This window comes from Propithecus coquereli, unplaced genomic scaffold, assembly GCF_000956105.1.
Source record: "Propithecus coquereli isolate 6110/MARCELLA unplaced genomic scaffold, Pcoq_1.0 Scaffold216, whole genome shotgun sequence".
Taxonomy (NCBI): domain Eukaryota; kingdom Metazoa; phylum Chordata; class Mammalia; order Primates; family Indriidae; genus Propithecus; species Propithecus coquereli.
The window spans coordinates 2,197,772-2,225,685 of NW_012146745.1; the positions used below are offsets into that span (position 1 = coordinate 2,197,772).

At 45.1% G+C, this 27,914-nt stretch overlaps 1 protein-coding gene across 1 annotated transcript in view; it reads right to left on the reverse strand.

The window, feature by feature from the left end:
- The window catches only part of PAPPA2 (pappalysin 2), a 288,939-nt gene that overhangs the window by 138,140 nt on the left and 122,885 nt on the right, over nt 1–27,914 (reverse strand). The window contains exons 4-11 of the mRNA XM_012644643.1: nt 23,810–24,103; nt 21,849–22,041; nt 17,361–17,482; nt 13,509–13,998; nt 10,444–10,572; nt 7,055–7,146; nt 3,315–3,508; nt 934–1,080 (exon numbers count right to left, since the gene is read on the reverse strand). Of these exons, the coding sequence (XP_012500097.1) occupies nt 934–1,080; nt 3,315–3,508; nt 7,055–7,146; nt 10,444–10,572; nt 13,509–13,998; nt 17,361–17,482; nt 21,849–22,041; nt 23,810–24,103 (1,661 nt within the window). The remainder of the gene's footprint in view (nt 1–933; nt 1,081–3,314; nt 3,509–7,054; nt 7,147–10,443; nt 10,573–13,508; nt 13,999–17,360; nt 17,483–21,848; nt 22,042–23,809; nt 24,104–27,914) is intronic.

Genomic DNA, 27,914 nt, shown 5'->3' on the forward strand with positions numbered 1-27,914 from the left:
GAAACCACAGGGACTTACCTTTCACACCCACCACAACATTAAAATGAAGAATTAAAATACCAAGTGTTGATTGAAAATGTAAAACAATTGAAACACTCATTAACCTCTGGTGGGAACATAAATTAGTACAACCACGATGGCAAAGTGATTGGGGTTATCTACTAAAGCTAGCCTACTTACGACTTAGCAGTTCCAAACACACCCATGCGTTTGTACACGGTCAGCACAAGAAATGTACAAAAAAACTTACAGTGGAATGATTTTTAATTGTATAATAGAGAAAAAACATAAATAATCCCAATATTCATCAACGTTAGTAGCATAAAACATATTGTGACGTATTCATACATTGGAACGCTACATTGCAGTGAAAATGAACACTACTTCTAAGTTAAGCAGTAGGAATGGATCCCACAAACAGCAACACAGTGTTGAATAAAAAGGAATCGGTCACAAAGATACAAACTGGGAAGTTTTTCATGTAAAATTTTCATATAAACTAATCTACGGTGATAGTAAAAACAGCAGATTCCTCAGTGGTACAGTGAGAAGGGGCCCCTTGTGGGGGTGACCTAAAGGCCCGATCTCTTGATCTGGGTGGTGGTTAGAAACGGTGTTCACTTTGCAACGCCCACTGAGCTGTGAGCATTTCTGAGTTTTGCACTTTTTGTGTGTATGTTACACTTCAGTAAACTGATTACTCATACAGAAAGGAGTCCAAAATTAAAAGAGAATGAAAATAAATTCAAAACATACAGACTTTGAGATACAGAAATAAAATTTCCCAACAAGTCATCCAAACGCACCATTTTACACGCACACGCACATGCACACACACACACGTGCACATACACACATGAACACACGCACACACACACACACACACACGCACCCCTGTCTACAGCCCTCACAAAAACCACCTGGGACGCTTACTTTAAGCCAAACCTCATCCTCTCTCTGCAGGCTGCCTTCCGGCTGCTCACTCTCTTCCTCCTGAGTTCTGTTTCCACTGGTAACACAGGGAAACCAGCCAGCGAGGGGATGGTGGTTGGGTAAATCTGGATGGTATGGCGTGCAAACCTGAAAGGCAATTCAATCAAAAATTATTAATGTAAGTGTAGAGTAGGAGCGACAAGTAAAGACAATGGAACTCTCCAGCTCAAAACCAAAGTTTTTCTCTTTCTGAGTGCCTGATAATCACATTATTGGCAGAAAACTGTTCTCGATGTAGAAGAATGTCTCAGGGCTCTCTGTAAACATCAAGACATGATTTGCCAGGGTATAAAAACACAACAACAACTTTCAGCTCATTGTCAGCTCAGGGATCTTGCCCAAAGAATAGTCCGGGCACATTTCAGGTGACTGTTCCCAGGATCAGCCGCAGAAGTCGGTGAGGACCAAGGTTCGGTCCTTACCAGGCAGCATCGACCGGCCCCAGGGGTGAGGCTGCTGATTCTGGGAACCACTGAGCATTCAGCTGTGCACAGGAGCCAGAGAAGTAGAACCCCAGGAAGTTTCTCCCGCTTCACTCAGGGAAGACCGACAGGCTGGACTAAAAGCCACTTCAGAGAGCTGTCGCTAACTCGGAACCTCTCAACTTTCCTGGCTTCCTGTCATTGGGTGCTAGAACTCGATGGAAAAAGCCAGGGTGAGGCTGAGAGAGTGTGGCAGAGATGTCCGGTTGCCTAATCATATCTATTCCCCTTATTTTCGCATTAACAAACTCCAGTTGTGCTCAAGGTGACAGCGTATCCAGTTATAAATGCTCAGCTGTTCGGGTTCCTCACAACTAAGGATGATGAAGTGGATCTCACCAATAAGATGTGGGTGGAAGTCTACGGTGTTGAACTTCCAGAAAAGCTGCCATTTCCCCAATAAAAAGGGAAAGGCTCGGCTGGTTGTCATGCACCTGTTTCCCTTTGGCATGCCCCCTTTTTCCTACTTGGAATGCTGACTTCATGCCTGGGGCAGCAGCAGCCATGTTATGAACACGAGGAAGAAGCCTGCAAGCCATGAATGGAAGAGCTGGAATCCAGAAGACACCAGGTTCCTTGATGAGACCCTTAAGCTGGAGCACCAGCTGGCTGGTCCCTCAGTCTCCTCAGATATGTCTCCTCAGGTCTAAAGTCCTATTATTTCATTCTGGCCTGAACCTAGAAGGCTAAATCTCACTTCTGTGAAAGAGCTGCATTGCCTATTGTTATGATGAATGAAAGAGTTTGTTTGGCAATGGAAGTATCTGGAAGGGTACTGAGTCAGGAGTCTTTAGTCTTCTTTCTAGCATTCAACTATAATTTATAAATGTCATCGGTATAGCATCTTAGAGCCCTCAGAAGATTTATCTACTTAGGTGGATATTCAGGTGAGAATTGTATCGCTGAGGATTTGCTTCTAGTACTAACTCTAGGATTTCTTCAGTAATAAAACTTCTTTAAATCAATTTATACTTTGATCCTTAATATATCTTTTAAATCTCATTCGATCCACGGAGTTAAATGCAAAGGGTATTACTATAGCCATTTTGCACATGAGAAAATGGGGACCCAGAGAGGTTAAGTGGCTTGTGCAACACCATGTAATAATAATAGTAATACTGGCAGATCCAGTAGTGTCACCTAGGCCTTCTAACTCCTTGCTACTTCTTTCTCTTTCTTTAAAATAAAATTATCGGCCAGGTGTGGTGGCTCACGCCTGTAATCTCAGCAATTTGGGAGACCAAGAGCAGAGGATCTCTTGAGGCCAGGAGTTCAAGACCAGCCTGGGCAACATAGCGAGACACCTGTCTCTCCAAATAAGAATTAAAAAAAAAAAAATAGCCGGGCATGGTGGTGTGAGCCTGTAGTCCCAGCTACTCAGGAGGCTGCAGCAGGAGGATCACTTGAGCCCAGGAGTTCGAGGCTACAGTGAGCTATGATCATGCCACTGTACTCCAGTCTGGGCGACAAAGTGTGATCCTGTCTCTAAAATAAATAAACTAATTAAATTAAATTATCCCAAACACAAAGCCGAAGCGTAATTTCTGATATGTTTACTAAGCCATATTTCAAGATACTTGTATATACCTTGGAGTCGCTCTTGCAGAGTCAAATGTTCCTAGATGAAAACTGGTGAGGGTAAGAGGCGTGAGTGGGGAGGTGGGATTTATTGCATTGCTAATCTGGAAGCTTTTCACTTAACATTATGTTGTTCTGAGATTAGTAAGGACATAATTTGAAGTCACAGTCTGGAGTAAAATGTAAGCTGTCGCTAAGCATCTGGAGGAGTCACTTCACGGTTTTGCTTGGCCTCAACTCTATTCATCCAGCTTCACTTACCATGGAGTGAGGTTCTCCAGTTACCAAGGAAACAGGACACTTGGTCTTGTCTTCGTTAGAGGAGTAAGCCTGGGTGGCCCACAGATCCAGGTGTCCTTTGGGAGTGTGGAGGCCGCAGTCCACGATGCTGGTTTCCCTCTCAAAAGGCTCACACATCCCATCTCCCTCGTACATGTAGCAGAGGCTGGGCTCCCCTGGCGAGAAATAGTGCACGACACCGAAAGAGTGTTTTATATGTGTCACGGAAAAAAATTAGCAAGGGAGTGTCCACAGCATGTCTTCTCTAGCCCACTAGCGAGAATCGTGTAATTGCCAGCCAAGCTAATGCCCACCCCAAACACACAAATGCACACCCCCCACACCCCTAAGAAGAAGGATTCTTTTTCATTAGGAGAGAGTTAGGATCCATCTACTAAATAAAGGTCTAGCAAGGCTTGGGACCAGGGAGAAGGAACAGGGAGGAAAGAAGTAGCTGTAGGCTGAACATGGAAAGACATTTTAAGTGAGAGTTGAGTGAGCTACTTAGGGGAAGCAGGACATATAAGAGAGAGAGGTAAAAGAAGAAAGGGAATTTAAATCAATGGCATGATGTAGTATGTATTTGAACTCCCTTCATAGTTTTTGAGCTATTCAAGTATTTGAGGGGTTTGTTTTCCACCACTCTTTGCTGCTGGATTGTGTTTCTTCAACTGCGTAACTGCTCTGAAACTGGACGCCATGGCTCCGGCTTTAAAGGATTGCATGTGTATTATTTCATTCAGTCTTAGGCCAACCATGTGAGCTGTGTATATTTTGTTTGTTTTGTCGATTGGAAACCTGGGTCTCAGTGATTTTAAGTGACTTCCCAAAGTACCCTCGACTGGCAAGCAGTGGAGCTTGGATTTGAGCCAGGCACACAGAACACAGTTTCAATGCACTCTCCAGCACGCCACTTTGCCCCCAGCTGGGAAAGAGGGGGCTGTCTTCGAAAGCAAACACGTGGGAAGTGAATATTTGAGAAAAACCGCTGGGGTTGTAAGCAAGCTTATATGAGCCGGACAAGTTCCCTGCCTGCTCAAAGGATAACTCTCAGTAAGTGGCCAGTGCTGACTCTTCATAGGTAGGCAGACTCGCTTTCTTCAACTGTAGAAAGCCGAGAAGCAGTTGCAAAGCCATTTACTAAGTTCTATTGCATTTTCCACCAAAACACGGGACAATTTACTATTAACAGCACAATTCTAATTTCCCATTTCTACTTACAATAATAAGGCATGAAAATAAGATCAAGATTCTAAATAAATTAACACCTAGGCTCATATTCAATAGTATCATTACTAAAATTTACTGTTGCTATCCCATTCTTCTCACTTTTAATTCTTCGCAGCGATACCACAGTGCTGTTTCAGTGACTAGTCTGCTGCTCATCAACATATAGTTATTAATTACTTTTCTTAATAATTTCCTCAAGTGTAAGACCCTTCTGTGGCACATTCATCTCCACATGCCAGAAATAAGTCACTGTTCATAGGACTTGGCTCTAAGACGACTCGGGGCTTTCGGCTGCTGCCTTCTATCCAAACTGCGGCCTATTCAGGCCACTCCCCCAACGCTAATGTATGTGCATTTGGAATTGCTTTCCCATGATGCTTCCTGTCTCTCTCCATCTCTGTATAGATAGATAGAGAGATATTTAATTTTGTTTTGTCATTTTGTTCTGTTCTTCTATTTATAACCCAGGGGCTGCTCCTTCTTGGTTCTCGTCTCTGTTTTTTCACCAGGGACTTAATATTTTTGTCTGTGATTTTTTTTCAAATCCATCTGAAAATAACAGACTGCTTTAAAAATACATTTTATGACAGTTCCTTCAAACCTAATCTTTTGAGAAATAATGGAAGAAAAATTTGTGGTAAGCACACGATGAACTCACAACTCACTGACAAAGATGTCTAATGGTGGGATATATCATTTTAATTTTACCTGTAAATAATTTAAATATAATATTAAATATAGTTAAAATAATTTAGATACAGTCTCACTGGAGTTATAGGCTAAGAAAATACAAGCTGAGCTTTATGGGATCAATTGTGCTACGAACAAGGTAAGGTCTATTTTCAAGTTAAATGAGACTCGAGCTGCCCTGGAGAAAGCACAGTGTTTGGAGAATATATATTTATATTCCATATGAGACCACTGTGTGGTACCAAAAAGGAATGATGCAAACAGAGGTGGCGTTAAGAAATCCTCGTGCACAGAAGAGGGAGGTAATCGGTTCAGGGCATTCTGCATGGCCAGACCACATCTGGAGTATTGGATTCTTTTCTGGGCATTGACCACACGAAGCGTGCCAGTTTGGGGTAAATAGGAAAGGGTCTGGAAACCTAATCGCATGAGGGATGTTTGGATTGGAAAGGAGAATAATGGGGAGGCATTTCAAATATCTGAATAGCAGTCAAATAAAACAGGAAAAAAATGTATTCTCTGTAGTTTCATAGCAAGGAAAACGCGCTTGGTTAAGCACGAGGGGAGTGTGTCCCGGGGCTGGCAACGCGGAGGCCGCACTGTACGCCCCTGGAGGCGGCACGAAAATGTTCTAAGCCTCAGTTTACAAACAGGAATAAGGGAGAAGAATTTTATATGAGATCAGATCATTTTTAAGCAGGATGGTCTGTTTCGAGGTACATTCTTCACTACTAGAAGTATGTAAGCAGAAGCTAGAGGCCCATCTCTCAGGATTTGGTAGGAGGGATTTCTGTAAGGGAGTGAAGCTAGACTCTAAGTCATTGCTGGACTCGTGCTCATGAAGGGATCAGGGTCTCCATCAGACTCCTGGTGCACAGCAGGCACTGAGTACATGGCGCGCGACAGGCATTTGTTAAATGGGTGGATGGACGATGACCACCAGGATTCTCTGATTTAGCTCTGGGTCTAGATGGCAGAGGCATTTGTGTGTTCTATGTAATTTATAATCATACCTACTTTGTCTTAAGACTTAGAGGCATTAAAATATTTTTAAATGAACTACTATTTAAAATGACTTTGATGTGCAGTTATGTGCCACAAAATCATTGCAATATATGCAGATGGGAATGGAAAAGAATCCGCATCTAAGAAACCCGTCGATGGTGGTTTTAACCAGAATTGGGAGAAGTGTTGCAGACTGCCTCCCTGAGTGGCAAGGGTCTAGAGTCGTTTTAGACGCTAAGTCAGAGTTATAATTTATGACCAGTGATGTACCAAGACTAAAAAATGTTCTGACCTCTGTTATCCTTCATGATCTTGTCTATTCAACACATCACCAAGAGACCTGCACTCCCTTTGGCTTAGAATGTTTCCTTACCCTAATTTGTATGTAGGATCTACATAATTGTGCTACTTATCTGACGTTTTGGTGTTACATATGAAGACTCAAGAGAACTCCCTGGTCCCATTAAGCCAGACAGCAAGATAACTTAATGGTTTAACGTGTAGATTCTAGAGCCATACTTCCTTAGTTCAAATCCTGACTTTACTATACTTCTAGCCGTATAAGCAAAAGCAAGTTATTTAGCCTCTTTGCCTCAGTTTAGTGTCCTCATAGTTATTGTAAGGATTAAATGAGATAACATCTGTGCAACAATTAGTGCCTGGCATACCACGGACACACCACATGCCATCGTTATCACCTAGCTGGTTGTTATAGGATATCAAGAACTCACAAGGTTAATACACTGAGTCACCTCCAAAAGTAAGACACGACCGTAGGCAGGGACTCTGGAACTCACCTGCACATCTGAAGCCTTCCTCCAGCTCACACGCCCTAGAGCAGCCATCTCCGCTCAGGAGGTCTCCATCATCACACTCTTCTCCCAGGCTCCTAGAAGGTAAAAATACACGTACACGTGTAATATAGATGGAATGGTTTTTCTTGTTTAGCTACCATCACTTTAAATTCTTAAAATTCCTCATTATGTATTAAAAAGTGCAAGCTGGAGAAAAGCAGGAGCTAAGACAATGCTTATACAGAAAAAAATCAAACATACATATATTTAAAGTAGATATTATTGACGCAGTGATTATTAACTGGCATGTCCAGTGGGTTGTGGGAATTCATGGAAGTCAAGTAGCTCACGGCTCAGAAACACCTAGGAGAACTATGAGGGTCCCGACAGTGCTTCTGGTAGAGGGTCTTAACCTTAGAAAAGGTCTACTGGCCCTATTATGGAGTCTTAGAAATAGCTGATTTGGTGAGAAGAAAACCTGCTTGTCTGTGTGGTTGTGTTTTCTATTCATTTTTACCTACTTCTTTATATTTTCATTGCTTTGTTCCACATAGCTGCAGTTGTAAAAGTCAAGATGTTGCAGAACAGGATCTCTCGTCTATACCCAGAGACTCAAGCAGCCCAGGGTGTATGGCTTTCAGTCCAGGGCATCTCTAGGGCTCAGGTGCCGGTCCTCACTCCCTACTACCACCTGGTGGCAGCTAACATATATTGCAGGGAAGAAACAAATGCTGGGAGAAGAAAACTGTGTTTGTTTCAAATATCAAATGCTAATACAACTGATGATTAAATTTGGATTGAGCTTAAGGAATTAGTTGATAGTGAAGGAGACATTAAACATTTTATGGGAATAAAATACATATGGATTGATGCTGTTATGAAAGAACAAACATTTGGCTATTGCAAAATGGATGAGGGTTATCATTTTTTCTCCTTGACTTTTCACATGTTCAAAATGGACATATATTTTAATCCAGTAGATACAGGACTTTGGAATGCTGAAGTGTTTTCAGACTCAGGATATCACTAATAGCTCTAATCATTGTTAAAATATAAGTCAAGTATTTTATTTAAAGATTAATTAGATAAGAGAGTGTTTTAAAATAAATTAAGAGTATAATATGAAAACAATAATGTAATGATCATATTTTAAATGCTAAGCTGGAAGTGGAGAAAGAATAAAAGAGATATAAAAAACAAAATAATTAAAGAAATTAAGGAAACTTCAAATTCCTTTTCTACACAAAGGCAATGTGGTTCCATGAAAACAGACTGCACTGGGGACCTGATCAGATGTGTGATATAGCCAGGAAGTCTCCAAATACTTTATACCTCAGTTTGCTCATGTATGGAGAGAGGATTAACCTACATCTGTGTTTCTCTACATGAGGTCCAGGATTAATCTTGGAGGTCAAAAATTTTATTCATTCTGAAGATAGTCTAAACAATTAATATAAGCATCTTGTGTATCATCTCGGGCAGTGTTGCCCAATAGATATGTGATGAGAGCCACACATATGATTTTTAATTTTTTAGTAGTCATTACAAAAGTAAAAAGAAACAGGTAAAATTAGTTTTAATAACATATTTCATCTAACCCAACATATCCAAAATATTATCATTTCAATCTGTAATCAGTATAAAATCATCAATGAGGAATGTTATATTCTTTTTGGTATACTAAGCCTTTGAAATCTAGTGTGGATTTTTCACTTATAACACATCTCAATTCTAAGACTTGATCTGCACTTAGATTTCATAAAATTTATAGCCGACAAAAATATTGTTCCAAATATACTTAAAAGTTTTCCGATAACCATATTGATTTTTGTTGTTAAACTAAGTTTAAATTACTTAAAATTAAAGATTCAGTTTCTTAGATGCATTTGCCACATTTCAAAGGCTCAAGAGCCACCTGTGGCTGGTGGCTCCCCCATTGGAACAGCACAGATTGAGATGATCAACTTCTCTGAGTGATCACAATTCTGGGACCCTGCACTGTGTTTGTTTTGATTGTCTTATTGGCAAGCAACACCCACGTGGATTAAATGACCTTCTCGCTTTATGTGTAACGGGGCGCCTCCAGCTGAGCCAGAGCTGGAATTCAGAGATTTCTTCCCATTGGATGGAAGCACTGATTACTCTACACAGAGAGGAAATACAGGCAGAAGTTTAAAAGAATGTCTTGGTAAGGAAACTTGTGAGACCCAGTAGCCAAGCAGTGCTGCCTCAGGAGGATGCGCAACACCGAGTTAGGAAGAGAGCCCTTCCCCCTTTCCGCTCCATGCCCTGCAGGCACATGTGTCACCCTGGGGCCTCAGGGCGGCCACCGTCAGACCGCTGTCTTAGGAGACACGAGGGCATAGTGTTCTGTTCAAGGAGTGCTCTGCCCGTGTGGCAGTGGGAACCCAGCCCTGAACACCATCACTGGTGGGCTGCTGACTTAAAATGAAGCAGCCGGAACAGGGAAAACAACCACAGCAACATGCAGACCTGTTCTGTACACGTGTGAGGCATTCCCAAATGTGGTCTAAGATGGGGAAGGGGAGGTGGCAGGCTGAGACTGAGGTAGGCCGCAGAGGTAAACACAATATATTTTGACAAAGTCTGGGAGATTAATAATAGGCCATCTTATTAGGATGCAGAATCTAGGACAAATCATAGTGTCTGGACTTCCAGCCTCCTGCTCCCAGCAGCTTTATATAGGTAACCAATGAGTTTAGATGAGCAGTAGGGATAGGTTGATATAAGGTGACCAACTGTCCTGGTTTTCTGGGGATTTTTTTAATGCTAAATTGGGAAAGTCCTAGGAAAATTGGAATGAATTAGTCCCCTAGGTTGATATCATAAAAGGGTAACAGGAAAGGAACATGGTACGCTAAGAAACCCAAGGAGTGACTTCGTCTTTACCTTGGTGCTGCTTACAGAATAGCTGGAAATTACATTGTGATCAGCTCTTCCAGGGGGCGAGTGAGCAACTGAACTCAGAAAGATGCACTGACTTTCCTCGGATCCCACAGCTAGTGAGCGGTATAGACCATTGGTCCAAAGGATATCCTCTTGCAGCATCATTTGAGGAGTAACCTTCTTTTGCATAAATTCCAGTCACTGAGGCCTTAAGACGGCTCCCAGAGAATTGATCCCAACACCTCAATACTCTGGGGTGAGCTCTAAATAAAAGTAGTTCCCTCCATAGCTATGCAGAGATGTCAGTGGCCTCAGTATCATGACCAAGCCCCAGATTTTATAATTTCAACACTAGAACCACACAGTGCCTCACCCCTTGCATTTCCAAAACAAGTCAAACTCAAACTGGAGGCTGAACCTCCTGATCAGAGCAGGACACACTGTCCTTGCTCACACATTTCCCCCCTCCCCTCCACAGTACTCACTCTGCCACCTTCCCGTCTCCACAGTAAGGAGCTCCATGGATGTGGTTCAGAGGAGGTGAAGCTTCTCCCAGTTCTGCTCCAGCTTCAACTTGAACTTGGTACCGATACATCTGCCCAGGTGTGACTTCCCTGTAAAAACCAATGGGCTTGGTTTTTACATCCACAAAGTGAGACATACCCTGGGTCCTTTTCGATGGTTTGCAGGAGTGTGAGGGAAACATTACCAAGAACATATATGTTAAACATATGCCACATAGTCTAAAACAAAGATCGAGGCACATAGCCTTATGGAGCAACACAATGTTTGAAATCATTTTTATTTTTGTATTCTCTGTACATTTCACACAGTAGCTATGCGATAAATGCTTGCTGAATTGACACTGAATTTAACAGTCCTAGTCAACCTAGGAGAATGGCATTTCAAGTGTATTTTTACCATATTAAAACAAAACAACTCGTGAAAAGTAAGTCTTTTACATTGTCAAAGTAATCAAAGAAACGACATGAAAGCTTCAGAGTTTGGGCTTGGCAAGGCCCTTTTTGGGTCTGTGGATCAGTTTTCTTATCTCTCAAAACAACTCTTGTTGAGGAGACAGAATCCTGAGAAGTAAGAACAACTGCCTCATAGAAGAAGGTGAGAACACCTTCCATAACCATTTCAGAAATGCATTAAATTACTCCCCACCTCCAAATCTATGAAAATGCATAACTAGTAATAGAGTGTGTCAGTTGATGCTAGAGACAAACAGAGTTTATCAGACCCTCTCCCATGTGGAGCACATGAGAGGAAAGACATTTAGAAGAGGGAAAGGACGTATGAAGGAGATTGCTGGGTCCAAAGACAAATTCTGTCCTCATCTTAATTTTGTCCAGTGCCTGCCCTAATTGGAAAACTACCACCAAAGTCAAGGTGGGATGGGTGTTACTTAGGAGAACAGATCTCAAAGGGCTGTTGGGACTGCCATAAGTGGCCACCATAAATCTTCTTCCAAGACCTTCTCTTCTCTAGCAGACTTTTCAACTCAACCGCAAAGCATCTGCTTCCTCACCCAATGCAGCAACCAGTAAACAGAAAATGTCTCGGAGTTTCAAAAACACCTTCAAAAGCCTCTGTATTGGTTTTTAGGTATTTTAATAGGAAAGACGCCTAAATATTCATTTTTTAAATTTCCAAATTGGTTTTTTTTTCAAGGAAGCAACCCTCTCATGAGAGTGCCAGATATTTCTAAAGCAAAACCAATTTTATTTCCTAATCAATGCTGATGGTTTCCCTTGACAGGGTGGTTACTGTTGGACTTCTTGTCCAGCCATGCATAAAAGTCTTACACTGTTCTGTGGCTGGGGAAAGGAGTGGATGGAAATGTCAGCATATGTTTACTCTTCTTGAGGGAAAAACTCAGCAGCAGGTAGCCCACGCCCTCAACGATCTGAGTTTGTCAAGAGAAAGAGGACCAAAATGAGATCCCAGTTGGAAAATGGATTTTAATCTTGAGTCTACCACTTACTAGCTATTTGACCACATTAAGGTTAAGCTCCAGTTTTCTCATCTATAAAACAGGATATTATTGGCCTTAAAAGTATGTGTGTGTGTGTGTGTGTGTGTGTGTGTGTGTGTGTGGCAAGTTAAACAACAAATGTCATTTTAACTGTCTTATTAAAGAAGTTCAAAAATGATTTCTTTTTCTCTTTTTAAATCCATGATCTTGCCTCCCATTTGCATTAGTTTTTTTGTGTTTCACTGTCTTCTAGTTCTAAGCAAAAACAGGAGGAAAATGTAGTAAAGAATAAGGTGGATGTTCTTCTCAACTGTTCTGTAGCTGTAGTAGTCTGCGAAACGATTGCCCCACCTCAGATGCATTCCTCCACCATGCGACTTCACTGTCTCTCCCATCTAAAGAGAGAGTTTATTTTGCCACCCTTGATGCTAGAATTGATTTGCTTTGGCTCCTAGAACATTAACATGAGTAACACAGAGTGGAGATTTGAAAAGTGCAAGCATTTTGAGCTTGTCCTCTCTGCAGCTGGACAGCCTTCCACCACCATGAGAAGCAGCCCAGCCCAGCCCTTGAGTGTCCACAAGGAAAGAGGCCCTCCTCTTCCGGGCCATGCCAGCTGTCTCAGCTGAGGCCGCCAATATGTATGAGAGGTCATCCCAGGCCATCTGTCTCCGGCCAAGTCAGTCTAGACAAGAACACCCAGCCCACCCATAGAATCATGAGAAATAATGTTTGTTGTTTTAACCCACTACATTTTGCGATGCTTTCTAATGAAGCAAAAACTAACTGACATAACATCTCTGATAAAACTTTGTTTTACCCTATTTCTGCCAAGGGAAATCTCTAAGGAAAATTATGAGATGGAGAGAATTTGCCTTTGGAGATACCAGCCTCCTACTCCAGACATGGAATTCTTTGTAGGTAATGACCTTATCTTAGTCTGTGTCTTCGGCACTGAGAACACAGTGCCAGGAACATATTAATAGTAGCACTCACTAAATGTAGAAAGAAAGAACACTAGTAAGAGAAGAAGGAGAGCTGGAAGAGAAGGAAAGAAGGGAGAGGGAGGGAGAAATGAGAATGGGGGAAAGAATGAAACACATAGCACAATGAGTCATGAAACTGAGTGTAGGCTCTGCGGGGCCCTTGGCCTCTTTGCTCAGCTGCGGAAAGTTGACTACAGCGTTTGAATGTTATAGCATCTGTGGCAGATGATCAGAAAGCTACAGCAGGAAATAAGAAATTAAATTGTCACCAGACAGAAGTACCTGATTCAGATCAACTTATTTGTGGCAATTACGTTCAGTCCAACTGAAACATCTCATACACTATCCTCTTTTTTCCATAATCATAATAATGGCGTCAACAATCAGACACCTGCCTGCCCCTCTCTGGGAAATATTTTTCTCCATCTAAAATACACCATTTTAGATAAAATATCCTCTCAGATTCTAAACTTTCTCCAACTAAGGGCATATACAAATGTGAAAAAGTGGGGCAAAGGAAACAAAACCACCCCGAAAGCCCCAGGAAGCCCCCCAGTTCAGGAGGCCATGCTACCCAACTCACATGTCCGTGAACTTCCTGCGAGGGTGGGTCACTTCCACTGGCAAGCCGCTGGCAAACGGGGGCTCTCGGAGAACCTGGTACTTCACAGGCCTGCAGCCAGAGCACAAGGGACTGTGGGGCTGAGAGGTCAGGAGAGCCGCGTCAATCTCCATCCGCTCATCAAAGGTGTAGACTTTCACCCCCGAGACCTTCCCGTCCACGTGCAATTTGATAGTGAGTGGGGTGTCACAGAAAGTGTCCAAGGGGCCCAGGTGCACAGACTCCTGGTGTTCCAGCAAGATCTCCGTGTCAAAGAGTGCCTGGGAGGAGTCCATGGAGAGGTAAGTGACCCACAAGGTGAGGGTGTCGGCTTGGACCGGGTGTTGGAAGAGCAGCTCCAGGCTACAGCCTTCTGTGGGGCAGGGGACCGTCATGTTCATGTGGTACAGGTGGAGCTCGGGACTCCAGGCCTGCAAGCTCGGCTCGCAGGGCTGATCCACGTCAGGAGGCCCTGTGGGAGATGAGCAGAAAGACACATCAGGAACCGCCATTGAAAGTCTGAATATGAGCAGCCCTGTTAGCAGCAGCCAGAAAGAGGAATGAAGCAGGAGAGAACTGAGAATTCCTCCAGAAGTTGGTCCTCTTAGTAAGTTAGATCTTAGGGAAGGACAAAGGTGCAAATATAAAAAGTATTATGCTCTTGCTACCCCATCCCTCTACACGGTGCTGGTAACAAGAGGAACCCAGCAGGGTATCGGGAATGGAGCAACCCCCATCCTAGGCAGAAACACGAGGCTGGTGCAGAGAGGTTAAGCCATGGCCTTCAAGAATCCTCGAGCAGCAGAGAGTCCCATGTACTGAGTTTATCCATAATTTACGATGAAGTAATGCTTCCGAAGCCCAGTGTTAATTTCAGTTTGTCACTACGATCTTTGTCATGCTTTTCACAGAACTTCTTCCATTCTAAGATCCCACCTTGGCAGTCCTTTCAAGTGACTGACAGTGAACCCGTAAAAGCACACACTGAAATTTCCCTTTCAGTTCGGGCATGTGTGAGCAGGTAGGTAACCACATGGAGGAAACTGCAGGTAGGACACATAAATCCTTGTTATTGAGAAGGGAAAAAATGGAGATGCATTAGCCACGTAAAAATGTATTGATGAAAACTCAAATGTTGCAAATCTATTAAAGTCAGCTCTATGGAAATAATCCACACAAGACGGTTTTCTCTTATAGCACAGAGGAGAAAGTGTTGAATTAGGAGTCTGCAGTCCGGCTCTCACTGGCCCTGTCCTTAGCCGTGTGGCTGTGGCACATCTTCCTATGGCTCAATTTCCTCATTTATAAAATAAGTAATAATTTTTAACCCCTGCCTTTCTAGGTTAGTGGAGATCTAGACAAAGTTTCATAGATATTAAGTATCTGTGTTTGCCAAAGTAGAATTATTTAGCCCTTCAGAATTTGGAAAATAAAGAACGTTCCAAAGCCCAGGCGAAACAAGTTCAAATGTGTGTGTGTGTGTGTGTGTGTATGTGTGTGTGTGTGTGTACTGTGTTACATCTATGGTCCTTATTGGTTTTTGCCTACATTGTGCATTGATTTATTCATTCATTCAACAAAAATTGATGGCGTACTTCTTTCATAGCTAGCGCTAACCCAGGTATTGGAGATAGAGGAGTGAACAAGCAAAAGGGTTCGCCTTCACATATTTTACAGTAGGGTGACAGGTGAAACACTAAATAGAGAGATATAAAGTATAATATTAAGTAGTAATGGCATCTCTGAAAAAAAAATGAAGGCATAGAAGAAGGGAATAGAGAATTATTGGGTGGAGCTGGGAGCTATTTCAGATTGTGGAGGCAGAAGGTTCTTACCAAGAAGATGAAAATTTACCAAGGGGTATGTCTGGTTCAGTTTTCTAATCCTCGTAGCATTTATAAAGTAGCTGGTGGTCAGTGAGTATTCATTAAGTCTCATTAAATAATTTTGATCATATCTGTAAGTCCATGTGTTTGTGCCTGCTCTGTTACAGGGATTCAAGTACTTTTATTGTGTATATTTTAAATAAGATCTGGTCCTTCACCCTTTCAAAGCAAGGGCAGACCATTATTTATTATTAATTATATATACTTAATTTATTAATTTGTGACAAAGTAATGCTTCTGAGGCCCAATATTGGTAGTTCTAAAAACCACTACTGTTACTGCATGCTTATCTCAAAGTACTAGCAGAGTAAAGGCCCTTGGAAGCCAACCCAACAGCAGCACCTCCAGTCTAAACGTTTTTATTATGACCTCATGTTAAAGCACGAAGTAGAGGCCCTAAAAGTTGACTTATTTGCTTCGAGACACAATACAAGAATTAGAACCCAGAACTTCAAATTCCTTTCACCTCTACCAGATAACTTTGAATTTTTCCAAGAATTAAAAATAAAAAAGTATGGGGCCAGGGAATCAAATAGTCATTAAAACACCAGCACAGGACAAACTGTTTGCTACAAAAATAGCCTTTTATGAAAGGCCGATCTCTAAACGACTCCAATGCAGTAAACTTTATATTCACTTTCCATTCTTCCCTGAAAATTCTCATTTGAAAAAAGTCATACACAAGCAATGAAGTCAATTGCCTCCGTCCAGATTTCTCCCTGAGGCCCTGCCACCTGGGTCACCGGGAGCCCAAAGATGACATCTTCCAGGTACCGCAGACTCTTACATCAACGTCCTCCTTTGTTTCTTGTCACAGTCAAGACTGCACACTAACTCAGGCAGGACTGTGTCCAACACATCTTACTGGGTAGTTTTCAGGATCTTAATAAATGTAAGAACGAAAAGCAGAGGAAAAAAGATGGTGATTAGGCAGACATTAAAGATTATGATAATAAAAGAAGTCAAGCCACTCATCAGGAGGTGCTAAAGGTCCTGTCAACAGGATTTTCTGAACTCGAACTGGAGAAAAAACCCATAATTTGTGTTAGGAGCACTAATGTACAAAGGTAGGTGAGAATGTGACGGCTTGAGAAGTTAGGGGAGGGACAGAAAAAGAAAAAGCGAAAAATATTTTCCCCCTCCTGAAGGCTCGCTTAGCTCAGAGCCAAGGCACACGCAGTACCAGGGATTAACAGACTCGTAAAACAGCAGAGACGAGAACGACCAGTGTGGAACACCTAGTCCCCTACCCCCAGCCAGGCTCGCGCGGCCAGGGCATGAGTGTTCTCTGTCTGAGATGGGCTCGCCCTGCCACGTGGCCAGGCTGCTGCGCAGGCCGGTAGGCACATGTGACACCACACCCCGCAGCCGTGTCGCCCTGAAGTCGGCCCGAGCTCAGCCGACTGCTCCATCCCTGTGTTCTACACACCGATCTCTGTTCCACGGTAGCCGCGGGGCCTCCGCGGTCGGCATGTACGGGACATTCTGCACGCGGTGACACCAGGCAGTCTTTCTAAGGCCTCTGGAGGTAGATATCTAGCAAACCACATACCCACACACACACACACCCACACACCCACACACACACCCACACACACCCACACCCACACACACCCACACACACACACCCACACACACCCACACACACACCCACACAAACACACACACCCACACACACATACACACCCCACACACCCACACACACCCACACACACACCCACACACACCCACACACACACACCCACACACACACACACCCCACATACACACCCACACACACACACCCACACACATCCACACACACATACACACCCACGCCCACACACCCACACACACACATACACACACACACACACTCTTTTCCTCGCCACACCACTGCTCACCCTTCACTTCCGCCCCCATTCTCAGCGGCCACCCAGGGATAAATCTAAAAGCCGTGGTACTTTACCCACGGCCTCCTCCGGGGTCCAGTAGCCCGAGGAGTCGCACACCCGCCGGGAGGAAGCTGTGTGCACATACTGGCGAAACATCCCATCCTCGGTGCAGGCGCCGCACACACTGTCCAGGGCCCTGGGAAGAGAAAGGGACAGAGACCGGGACAGTCCGTCAGATGAACGGGAGTAAGGAAGTTAGAAAGGCCTTGGGGGGAGGGGTGACACCTGTAAGGCCCTAGAGGGTGACTGGGGACACAGCTATTTCCCAGCCCACTTCCTTCTGGTGTGTCCCTCACCCTTGCAAAATTCACAGTGACATGAAAATCTCAAGGTCATGAAGCAGAAAAATTTAACTAAGTCGGAAAGGAAGCCTGTGGAGATGAAAGTGCGCGGCTTCCACCCCAGGAACATTAACCCCAAACAAGTGCCATGTGAATCTTTCAACACAAAACTCCTTTCTGCACCAGCTCTCAGTAAGCCGTTCAAAGTCCCCTCGCATTTCCCCCACTAAAACAATCATTTTCAGAATAAGCGTTTTTGTTTCAGAGTATTATGGGAGTACAAACACCTTGGTTACATAAATTGCCTTTGCACTGCCTGAGTCAGAGCTGCAAGCGTGCCCGACCCCCAGACAGTGTGCCCACACCCGTTACGTGTGAATATACCCATCCCCCCCACCTGCCCGACACCCAGTGAATGCTACTTCTGTATGTGCATAATTGCTGTAGTACCAATATGGTGGTGAGTACGTGTGGTGCTTGTTTTTCCATTCTTGTGATACTTCACTTAGAAGAATGGGCTCCAGCTCCATCCAGGAGAATACAAGACGTATTAGTTCACCACTTTTTTTATGGCTGATTAGAACTCCATGGTGTACATATACCACTTTTATTAATCCACTCATGGATTGATGGGCACTTGGGTTGTTTCCATGTCTTTGCAACTACGAATTGTGCTGCTATAAACATTTGAGTCCAGATGTCTTTATTACAGAATGTCTTTTTTCCTTCGGGTAGATGCCCAGTAATGGGATTGCTGGATCAAATGGTAGATCTACTTGTATCTCTTTGAGGTATCTCCATATTACTTTCAACAGAGATTGTACTAGTTTGCAGTCCCACCAACAGTGTAAGAGTGTTCCTATCTCTCTGCATCCATGCCAACATTTGTTGTTTGGGAACTTTTTGGTAAAAGTCATTCTCACTGGACTTAAATGATATCTCATTGTGGTTTTTATTTGCATTTCCCTGATGATTACAGATGTTGAGCATTGTTTCATATGTTTGTTGGCCGTTAGTCTATTTTCTTTTGAAAAGTTTCTGTTCATGTCCTTTGCCCACTTTTTAATGGGATTGTTTGATTTTCTTTCTTTTTTTTTATTTATTTTCTTCTTGCTAATTTTCCTGAGTTCTATATAGATTCCAGTTATCAGCCCTTTATTGGATATATAGCATGCAAATATTTTCTCCCATATTTTCAGAATAAACTTATTAGCTATATGTGTTTCTATGTTTTATATTCCCTACTTTTAATCATAAACACAAAATAAAAGTTATGTGAAAGGTAATGTTCCTTGGCTCTCCATTGCCTTTGGGGATATATCTGAGTTCTTTGTTATGACCCAAAGTCCTTCACGAGCTAGCTCTAGCTTCCACTACTTCAGTTCCTTCATGAATTTTATATTCTCAGCACCATGAACATATCACCATTAGACGAATTCATCCTGACCTCCACACAGCTCCATAAAGCACACTGTCTCGGCTGCCAAAGCCTTTCCAGGCTTCTCTGCTTAGCAAACTCCTACTCACCCCTCAAGAGCCATACAAGTGTAAACTTTGCAGTCACACCATAGCCTGCCTCCTCTGAGTGGCCACACTCCCTCCTCTATGCCTGCACCTGCTGGCTCCTGTTTAGGGCTCTGCCAGGTGGTGCTGACAAAGTCCATTCACATTCTCTCCTCTCCTTTGCTTGTGAGTAGGTCTAGACCAAGCTCAATTCTCCTTTCTACCCCCAGCAGGGAGCACAGGGACTGGATTCAGCAGTCCCTCTGTGAATGCTTGTGTTACGGATGCCCGTGAGATGATTAATATAGTCTATGAAGCATTCTACAAGTACCATATTTGAAGTAACTGAAAGAGGTAGAGACAATAATAGCTAAATAACAATGGAAATCAATTTATGAGGCTTGTCTCTGATTCTTAGAATCTTTTTAGAAGCCCGGTTATGAAGAACACATTCTGAAAACAGAGACATAAAATCAGGGTCTCTCAACAGGTAGGGCAAGACGAGTGATATCGTCTGATACACTAGAAAAATAGTATTGTAAAATAAAGGGAATAATTATGACAGCAGCTCCCACTTCTTAAGCACCTCGCATACCTGGCATCGTCCCACTGCATTGTGCTTTTCATAAATGATTTCTAATCCTCGTAATAACCTTATGTTTACAGAGGAGGAAACTCAGGCTCAGAGAGGTTAAGTAAATCGCCTGAGGTCGCAAGTTCCCTAATTCCTTTGAGCGTGTTCCCAAACACCACCTAATGTCCAGTACTTTGGCAACTAAAAGGTATAGTTAAGATCTAATCTCTGACTCCAGTTGGCACTCACTTCTAACGTGGACACGGACACAACCCCAAACCACATTTCTTTGATGCACTCGGCCCTTCCGGGGCTGCCGCGGAGTGCGTAGCTGGGGCCCCTCGCTGACATAAGGATTCCAAACACCTACTGCAGTGGAATAAACATAACTCCAAGCATGACACAAATCGCTGGGCATGTGACGTGAGTCCCCCTGACACACGTGTTGGGAGGCCTCAAAACTGTAGCCTACCTAGCTGAGAAAAGGAAGCAAATTGCAGCCTTTTCTGCCAACAGACTCTCAGTAAGCAAGTCCTGATGTCTGCTTTATCGTAACGTTTGTACCAGACAGAGAATTCAAAGATTAAATTGTTTACATGTTACATAAACTGATGTAAAACTGGCTTGCACATACCCACAGAGGACTCACTGTGCAGCCAGGCCGACCGGAGCCGCACAAGGTCACACTTGGAGAAGCCGGCTGTTACACACATCACGGAGAAGTGTGTTGACTCACAAACGGAGCCCGTGAGAGCTGATGACAATGACAACTCTTTGGTAGGGCTGCGAGGTCTAAGTGAGGTCACGCAGTGAGTATGTGTGGAGAGATCGGGGACAGGTATCAAGATCCCGAGAGGCTGGGACACCACTTTGAAAGAGGATTCACTGGCTTCCTCCTGTCCCTCTCCCCAGGTTCGGCAAAGCTGAAGGTCATGGAAACATGCTCCAGGGACATCCGGCTCCTTAGCTGAGGCCTGACACCGGACGGGAAGTGTGGCACCAAGGATGGGAGCAATCTGTCTGCGAAATGGGAAAGTTCTGCGTGCAAAGAAATCACCTCTCCCGAGTTCCTCATTTCTACATTTCCAGCGGACTCCTTAACTCGCCTCCGTTTAGTTGCGGGCTCTTGGGCTGGCCGCCGTATGCTTCTCCATCCTCAGATTCCACACGTACACAGCAGGAGCTGTGCTCACCGCAAGGACTAGATAAGACAGGTGTAGGCCAGTGCTGCGCACATAGTAGCCCAATGCCGCGCACATAGTAGGACTAAACCGACGAGCTACTCGTTATTCGGGATACAGTAGTAGGTTTTGCAAGACGCCAGTCTGCACAGGTCACAGATGGGGTTCTGGTCCCTCTCCGTTGAACCACGTTCCCCCACCCCACTGCACCCCACCCCACCAACTGACAGATGTCATTCGTTTTCCTACCTTTATCTCCTTTTTACAAAAATTTCCCTGAAATTCATCTATACCGATATGCAAAGAATGAATGAAAGTGAGCTTCAGGGGTAACGTTTTTCTTCAATAAACACGTATGAGGTGTCCTTTGAGACAGACCAAGAGGCAAAGAGACAAAATATAGTCCTGCCCCCGCCCCTAGGTGCCAGTTGAGTGGGGCTGAGAGGAAAACGAGCAGATGACACTTCCATGAGCTAGCAGCCATAGCAGGGGAAGACGGGGGTGGGGGTGTTAGACACACCTGTGGAGGTCGGTTAGGCTCCTGACGCACAGCTGTGGCAGTGCGCACACGCCACTCACCTGCACCCGGGCTGCCTGGAGGGACGCACCTCGCTTCCCCGCCCCCAACACTGCAAGCTACGGCCCCACCCTCACACCACGGTGGAGCAGCCGACTGGGACCGGTGGCAAATGCCCTCTCGGTCCCGCCAGTTCGCCCACATCACGTTGGTCAGCCTCGTCAGTCCTCTCCCTGAGGAGGAGAGAAGAGGGCACACGTGATGGACCGTCGGCTCGCGGGAGAGCCGTGAGCTCTGCGAAGGCGGCCGGACTGCAGCAGGCTGGAGGAAGCAGCCCTGAGCAGTGTGCTCCAAACTGGGCTGCCTCGCTTCTCAGTTTCCCCTTTGTCCGTGTGAAATGCCGCAGAGGAAACGCACCAGCCCGCCACGGCCAGCGCCTCTCTCACCTGTCGTACACCACCCCACTGATGGGGGGCAGCCAGTGGATGGTGAGGGACCTGCGGGTCTGCCCGATGACCATGGGCGGGATGGGGATGGGGGTGGGCCTCCTGCTTTCGCTCCACTGCTGATAGACGAGGTCCAAATAGCAGTGCATTCGGGCCACTTGGTTAGGGGTGAAGCTGTCGGTGCAGTCATCGTCTGTGGAGACAAGAACGGGAGCGCAAGAGATGGAGGCTTTACTCTGGGGAGTGCACCGAGGCAGGGGTGAATTCTGCCCTGCTCATGGCTGAGTGACCAACGCCTAACCCGCCACCTTGCTCTTACCGGGCTCCATGAACACTTGTTAAATGAATGGATAAATACTCTGTTCCAGAAAGTATCTAAGCTGGAAACAGGTCGGAGAAGGCGGGGACGCAGGGCTTGCCTATCTCTAAAGCAAGGCCATTACCTTAATGTTGGGCTGGCCCAGGTGAGACCCACGCCCCGGGGTGCAGGGTTGCTCTGGGCTGATAGTTGCTTATTCAGCAAACCACAAGATGGCAGTGTTTCAGCAGACGACCTCTTAGCTTGTGAACATTGGTGGAGTCGCAGTCGCAGACACCTGCTTTATTGCCCGGTGACGTCGGCAAAGGTCAGTGAGTATTCAGCGGAGATGCTCCAGGAGAGAGAGCCAAAATGCCAGGCAGACAGCAGGGCTGGGCATGGTGGTCCCGGCCTGACTGTCAGCGGAGGCAAAGTCTCCCTATTAGCTTCATTTTTCACAGGGCCGGGAAGGGAGTTGTCTTAGCTTCAGGGATTTTTCCAATGAAAACACACCAGTCAAAACTACCCCATCCTGCTTCTGAAATGTTTCCTCTTCCCACCTCACAGATGGAACCTAAAGAGCTCTGCCCTCTGCACCTCATTGTCCGGTCTCTCTGCCCCAGAAAGGGTCACTGTCCTTTTTTGGGGGGAGGCAGAGGTGCCGGTGCTTATGAATTTGATGCACCTGAATTATTCACCAAATTGAAACTCGGGTAGAAACACCTTGGCAGGTGACAGACAGAACCAGCTCATCACTCTTTCTTCCCTTCAAAGAAATTTAAACAAGGTATGGTGGTTACATTTCTTTTGGATAGTTCTAGGAGAATTTATCACCAAACAAGCCCCTGGAACTTATAGAAAAATTATCCTCCTTCACCATTGGAGCAGGTCATCAAATCAAATCACTCCCTAATTTTAGGGAAAAATTTAAGTCCATTATCAGGAGACTGGTTAGTATTACCTTTTCTCGGAAAGGAGGAAGGTATAAGAGACAGGGAAAAAGGATAAGACAGAAGCTGAATTGAGGAAGGACAAGACCAGACAATACACTTGTTCCCAGGACCAGGAAGGCACCATGTTTAAAATGAGACGGCACCACTGAGGGGTAGGGGGTAGCCAAGCTAAGAATCAGTGCTTGGCTAGCAATGGAAGAAGAGAATTTGACCTCTTATAATGATACGAAATCAAAAAGAATCGTGAGCTTAAATTAATCAAACCACCTTGCTGAGCACTGCAAAAATAATGCAAAGAGTCACCTTGACCCGGAAACCTCTCTCCCCCATCACTATTGGACTCTCTTTCAGAGTAAGGGCCTAAGAATGTGGGCAAGGTAAGAGCCACCAAGTTCTAGAAGCTGCAGGGATCTTAACGGGCCTTTTGGCTTTGTCCTTTTTTTACTATGCAAGACAGAAGTGTATTTTTTTTTTTTAGATCTTTAGTAGAGGAGAATTCCACCAACAAAGCCCCTTAATATTTCACTATTTCTTTGTGTTCTTTGAAGACATGAAAAAAGAAGACTATCCCATGATAAATACACTTCAATTCCCTGACAAAAACGGTCACTTGATCATTTCCCGCAGCTCTGACACCTCCGCCCACCAGCCTCCGAAGGGCCCCCACGTGTCCGTAACAGAAACCACAAGCATCAGGGCCGATGCGATACCTGTGTAGCTCATGTAGTTGCTGAACGGAGCCCCTGGGAAGTGCGTGAAGCCACAGGTGTCGTTGGTGGGCTCTGGGTCCCGGCACAGCTTACTCTTGGGAGTGGGGGCAGTGTCGGCACAGAGGTCTCCCGTCTCCATGGAGGGCACCGTCTCCCGGCAGGGGTCGTCACAGGATTCTCTTTCACTGACCCCTTTGAAGACGTGGTAGAGTCCCAGGACGTGCCCCACCTCGTGGATCATGATGTTGGTGTGGCCGGGCATCCCGTAGTAGGCTGGGTTGAGGACGACGCCACCTGCAAGGGAAGGTTTGAGAACGTCTCTGAGCATGGAATGAACAGCAGTTCTCCAATTCCGATAAGCACCAAATATTGTATTTGAACCTCTAAGGACACACTTTGTGACTTCCAGTGGCACATAGTCACTGCTCTTTGCTCTTGCACCAGCACCCTCTAAATTAATCAATAAACATTTGTTTAACCCCTATCGGGGGTGAGTGCTGTACTAGAGGCCAGGGGTATCAACGTGGCCACGATGGCATGGCACAGGGCCGGGATCCTCAGCCTTGGGTGCCCATTAACCTCACCTGGGGGAGTTAAAAAAAATACAGAGGTACAAATACTCCTCCAGGCAAATCGAATCAAAATATTTGAGGATTGCGTTCACGTATAATCATTTTTTTATGACTTCCCAGCTTGAGAGCCATTGGTCAAGTCCTGGCCCCTGTGCATACTAGCTATGAGGACTTGAACAGTTATCAGACCTCCCAGAACTCAGTTTTGTTGTCTGTAAAATGGGGGTGATAACACTAGTGTTTGGGGCTTTTTTAAGTGTTTGGCACATTGTAAGAATTTAGTGAATGACGGTTATGTAGGCTGCTTCTGATTTCACAGCCCCCACTCTTAAGTAACCAGCAACCAGTGAGACAAAAGACAAGTCTAACTGAACTACCATGAAATTCAGATAGTCACGGGCCCTGGGGGATGTGCCCCGCCCTCATTCTCCCAAAATCTCCATGAGAACACCAAGGGGAGTGTTTCAAAGAAGAGTTCATTGCTTCCAATCAGTCTTAGATGAGAAAGACGGAGTGGGATCATTGTAACCTTGCAAAACCAAAGGCTGCGGACCTCTGAGTGCACCACCTTCTGCCTGTCTAGCTTGTTGGAATCCAAATTCCAGCTTCCCACCCCATGACTTTAGTTCTTTATTCCCCAGAATTGTCAGGGTCAGGCCCGGCCTCATCTCCAGACCCTAAGACAGAGAGTCGCCAGCTCTGGATCAACCCTCTGGGGTCCAGAGTCACCCGGGCTGCGTTGCCGGCAGGCCTGCCCTTCTGTCTCAGGTCTGAGCCCGGTTCCCAGGACTCGGTTCTCACTTGACACCTGAGACCTCCCTCTATCAATAGTTTTCTGAGTAGAGCAGGCCCTCCAGAAAAACAGCCCTTCCTTTCCCTTCCCAGACCACAGTGCAAGGACTGTGTCCTATTCCTGAACTGCAAACGATGCCCCATAGGTGACCGCATACCTGGCTCCATGGGCAGGAGACAATCACGGGGTACCTGGCACGACGCCCACCGGTTCTAGCTAATGGGCGGTTCAGTCTGCCTTTCTGGTGGCTACTGCACAGGCACTTTCTAAATCCAAGTTTCTCAGTCTACTCAGCCTCGCTGCCATCGACCAAGCCATGCCCAGCCTCATCCTGAGACACGGTGTCGACTTCCACATCCGAAACAGAGCTAGATCTCACCTCCCGTGTTGATCATTTCTACCACTTCTGGTAAAAATTCTTATTCTCTGACATTATCGTTTTTTCTCTCTCTCTCTCTTTCCTTTTATAAGGTTATTTTCAGAATATTTCCTTTACGTGTGCCTCATTATTATGTCAACATAAAGTTGAAAACAGGACTGTCTCAATAACATCCAGGGTGTCCAGTATCCGAATAAACCTCATGAAACACAGTGTTTCCATTTCCAAGATGCCTACGCTTCTTGTGCACCTGCCCGGTTGCGGCAGCTGTCATCCTCAGAGCTCACACGCGATTGTGCCCTCCGTCTTCCGACAGCATAGCGACCTTCACCTCAGCGAAGATGTTCTCAGAGAACAGCTTTCTGTTCTCTCCAAATGCCTTCACCCTCTTCATCCTTTCCCCTCCCCCACACCTCTTCCTTCTACACACACTTATTCCCTTTCTCTCCTCTTTATTTTCCTCCCTGCCCCACCTCTACAGAAGCTTTGGGTTAAAAAAACTAATCTGCCAGAAATAGGACTTTAAAAGGCTACAGTTCACCTATAAATATCCACACTGATTGGTTGTTCCCAAATTGTGTTCATAAATTCTGATCTTGGATGATACTTTGAAAAAAAAAAAAAATAGTGGTATCACATATTTGAGAAAATTGCAGTATGCTATACTCTGCTCCTGAAGATTCACAAGGTATATGAGAGTTGCTATATTAAAGGCCCTGAAAAGTCCTGCAGCAATTGTGTTTAACCCTTTGCTTTCCAAACTGATTTGAACATGGGATCTGTTTGGGGTACAATACCTTTTGGCATCTCTAGAGTACCAGATTCCTTGGTGCACAATCCAGGAAACACCACTCAAGAGGAAGGAAACTTCCAGTCAATAATTATTTTCTCCCTGTATGCCTTACCTCTGAGTGAATATCAAATATCCTCTCACCCTGTGATCAGTCCTGCCCAAGTCCTTTTGTGATCTCTTCCAGTTACAAAGAAGGGAATTATAGATGAACAGAACAGGGTTCTGGGAAGAAAGAATGGCAAAAGCAGCATGTGTCAAGGAAGGAGGATGACTGGGAGTGTGGGCCTGGGACACCAGAGGAGGACATGGGGTGGTCGCTGTGACACTGGGCTTCTGGCCAATGCCAGAAGTCTCCACCCAAACCCCAAATGAGATACGTCCAAGCTGAAGGATCCTCTGGTGTGTAGTGAGCTTTCAACACGCCAGCTTACGTATAAGTGGGGGGAGAAGCACAAGACTGCACGTCCACGACACCCCCAGTAAATCCTCTCTACCCTGGGACAGCGGGCGGGTCCTCCTCCTCCAAGCAGCCTAGACGCACGTTCCCAGGACAAAAGAATACAGGTTTAACCAGACAGTGTTTACATTTTAATTAAAAACATAAGCCCTTCTTAACACACATTTGCAACAGTTATATTTTCAATCCCAGAAAAATGGGACTTCTGCTAGAACATCATCCATACGGAACATATAATAACGGGCTTCGTAACTACATGTGTGTTAAATATGACATTGTGCAAAATACAGAAATACAGAAAATACAGAACAAAACAGTGTTCTAATTTAGGGGTGAGCGCTGTGCACACCAATACTCATGAAGAGAAAAGCCCAAGGTCGTGGACCTCTTGTAGCAATTCTACCCGACAGAGCACAAGGTCAGAATCGTCCCTTGGGACTGGAAGTAAGGGAACTTGGAGTGTGGCGTGTTAGCCGACCTAACTAGCCTGGTCCCTGCCATCCAACCTTTCCCTGGGTCTGCTCATCTGTAAAATGAGGAGCTAGACTGGCCTGGCACTAGGAGTCCTTCCTAGTGTCACCCCACGCCTCTGAGAGCCAGCGTGGGGTCCGTGAAGCAATCATGGCACATGTGCTATCAAGGACTGTGGTACCCCAGCCTGTGGCTTGTGTTCCCAGACCCCGTCTCTCGACAGCTGGAGGGAGGTGGGCAGCGGAAGGAGCAGTGGAGACATCCTACTCTCACCTGCCACAGGTTCCCCGGGGACCGGACCCACTGCCGGCGCATCCTCACAGCCTTTTCCACCCGTCTTCCCCTCCATCCCCTCGTGCGCACACACGGGGCCCACGCTGTTCCCGCTCGCTCTTTACTCCGACCAAGACAAACTTGTGAAACTATTAGGGGAGTGGGTTTTACTCACTCACAGACACACTCGCCCTAGTAGGGGAGTGAATTTTCCCCCCTGACTGGGACACACACACACTCACACCCATGTAGGGGAGAGGAAAGACATCGATTTATTTCATGATTTGGTTTAGAAAAGTTCTTTCATGTTTTAATGAAAATGACACACACACACGTGTGTATTCATGCCAAAGCCTGAGTGAAACAT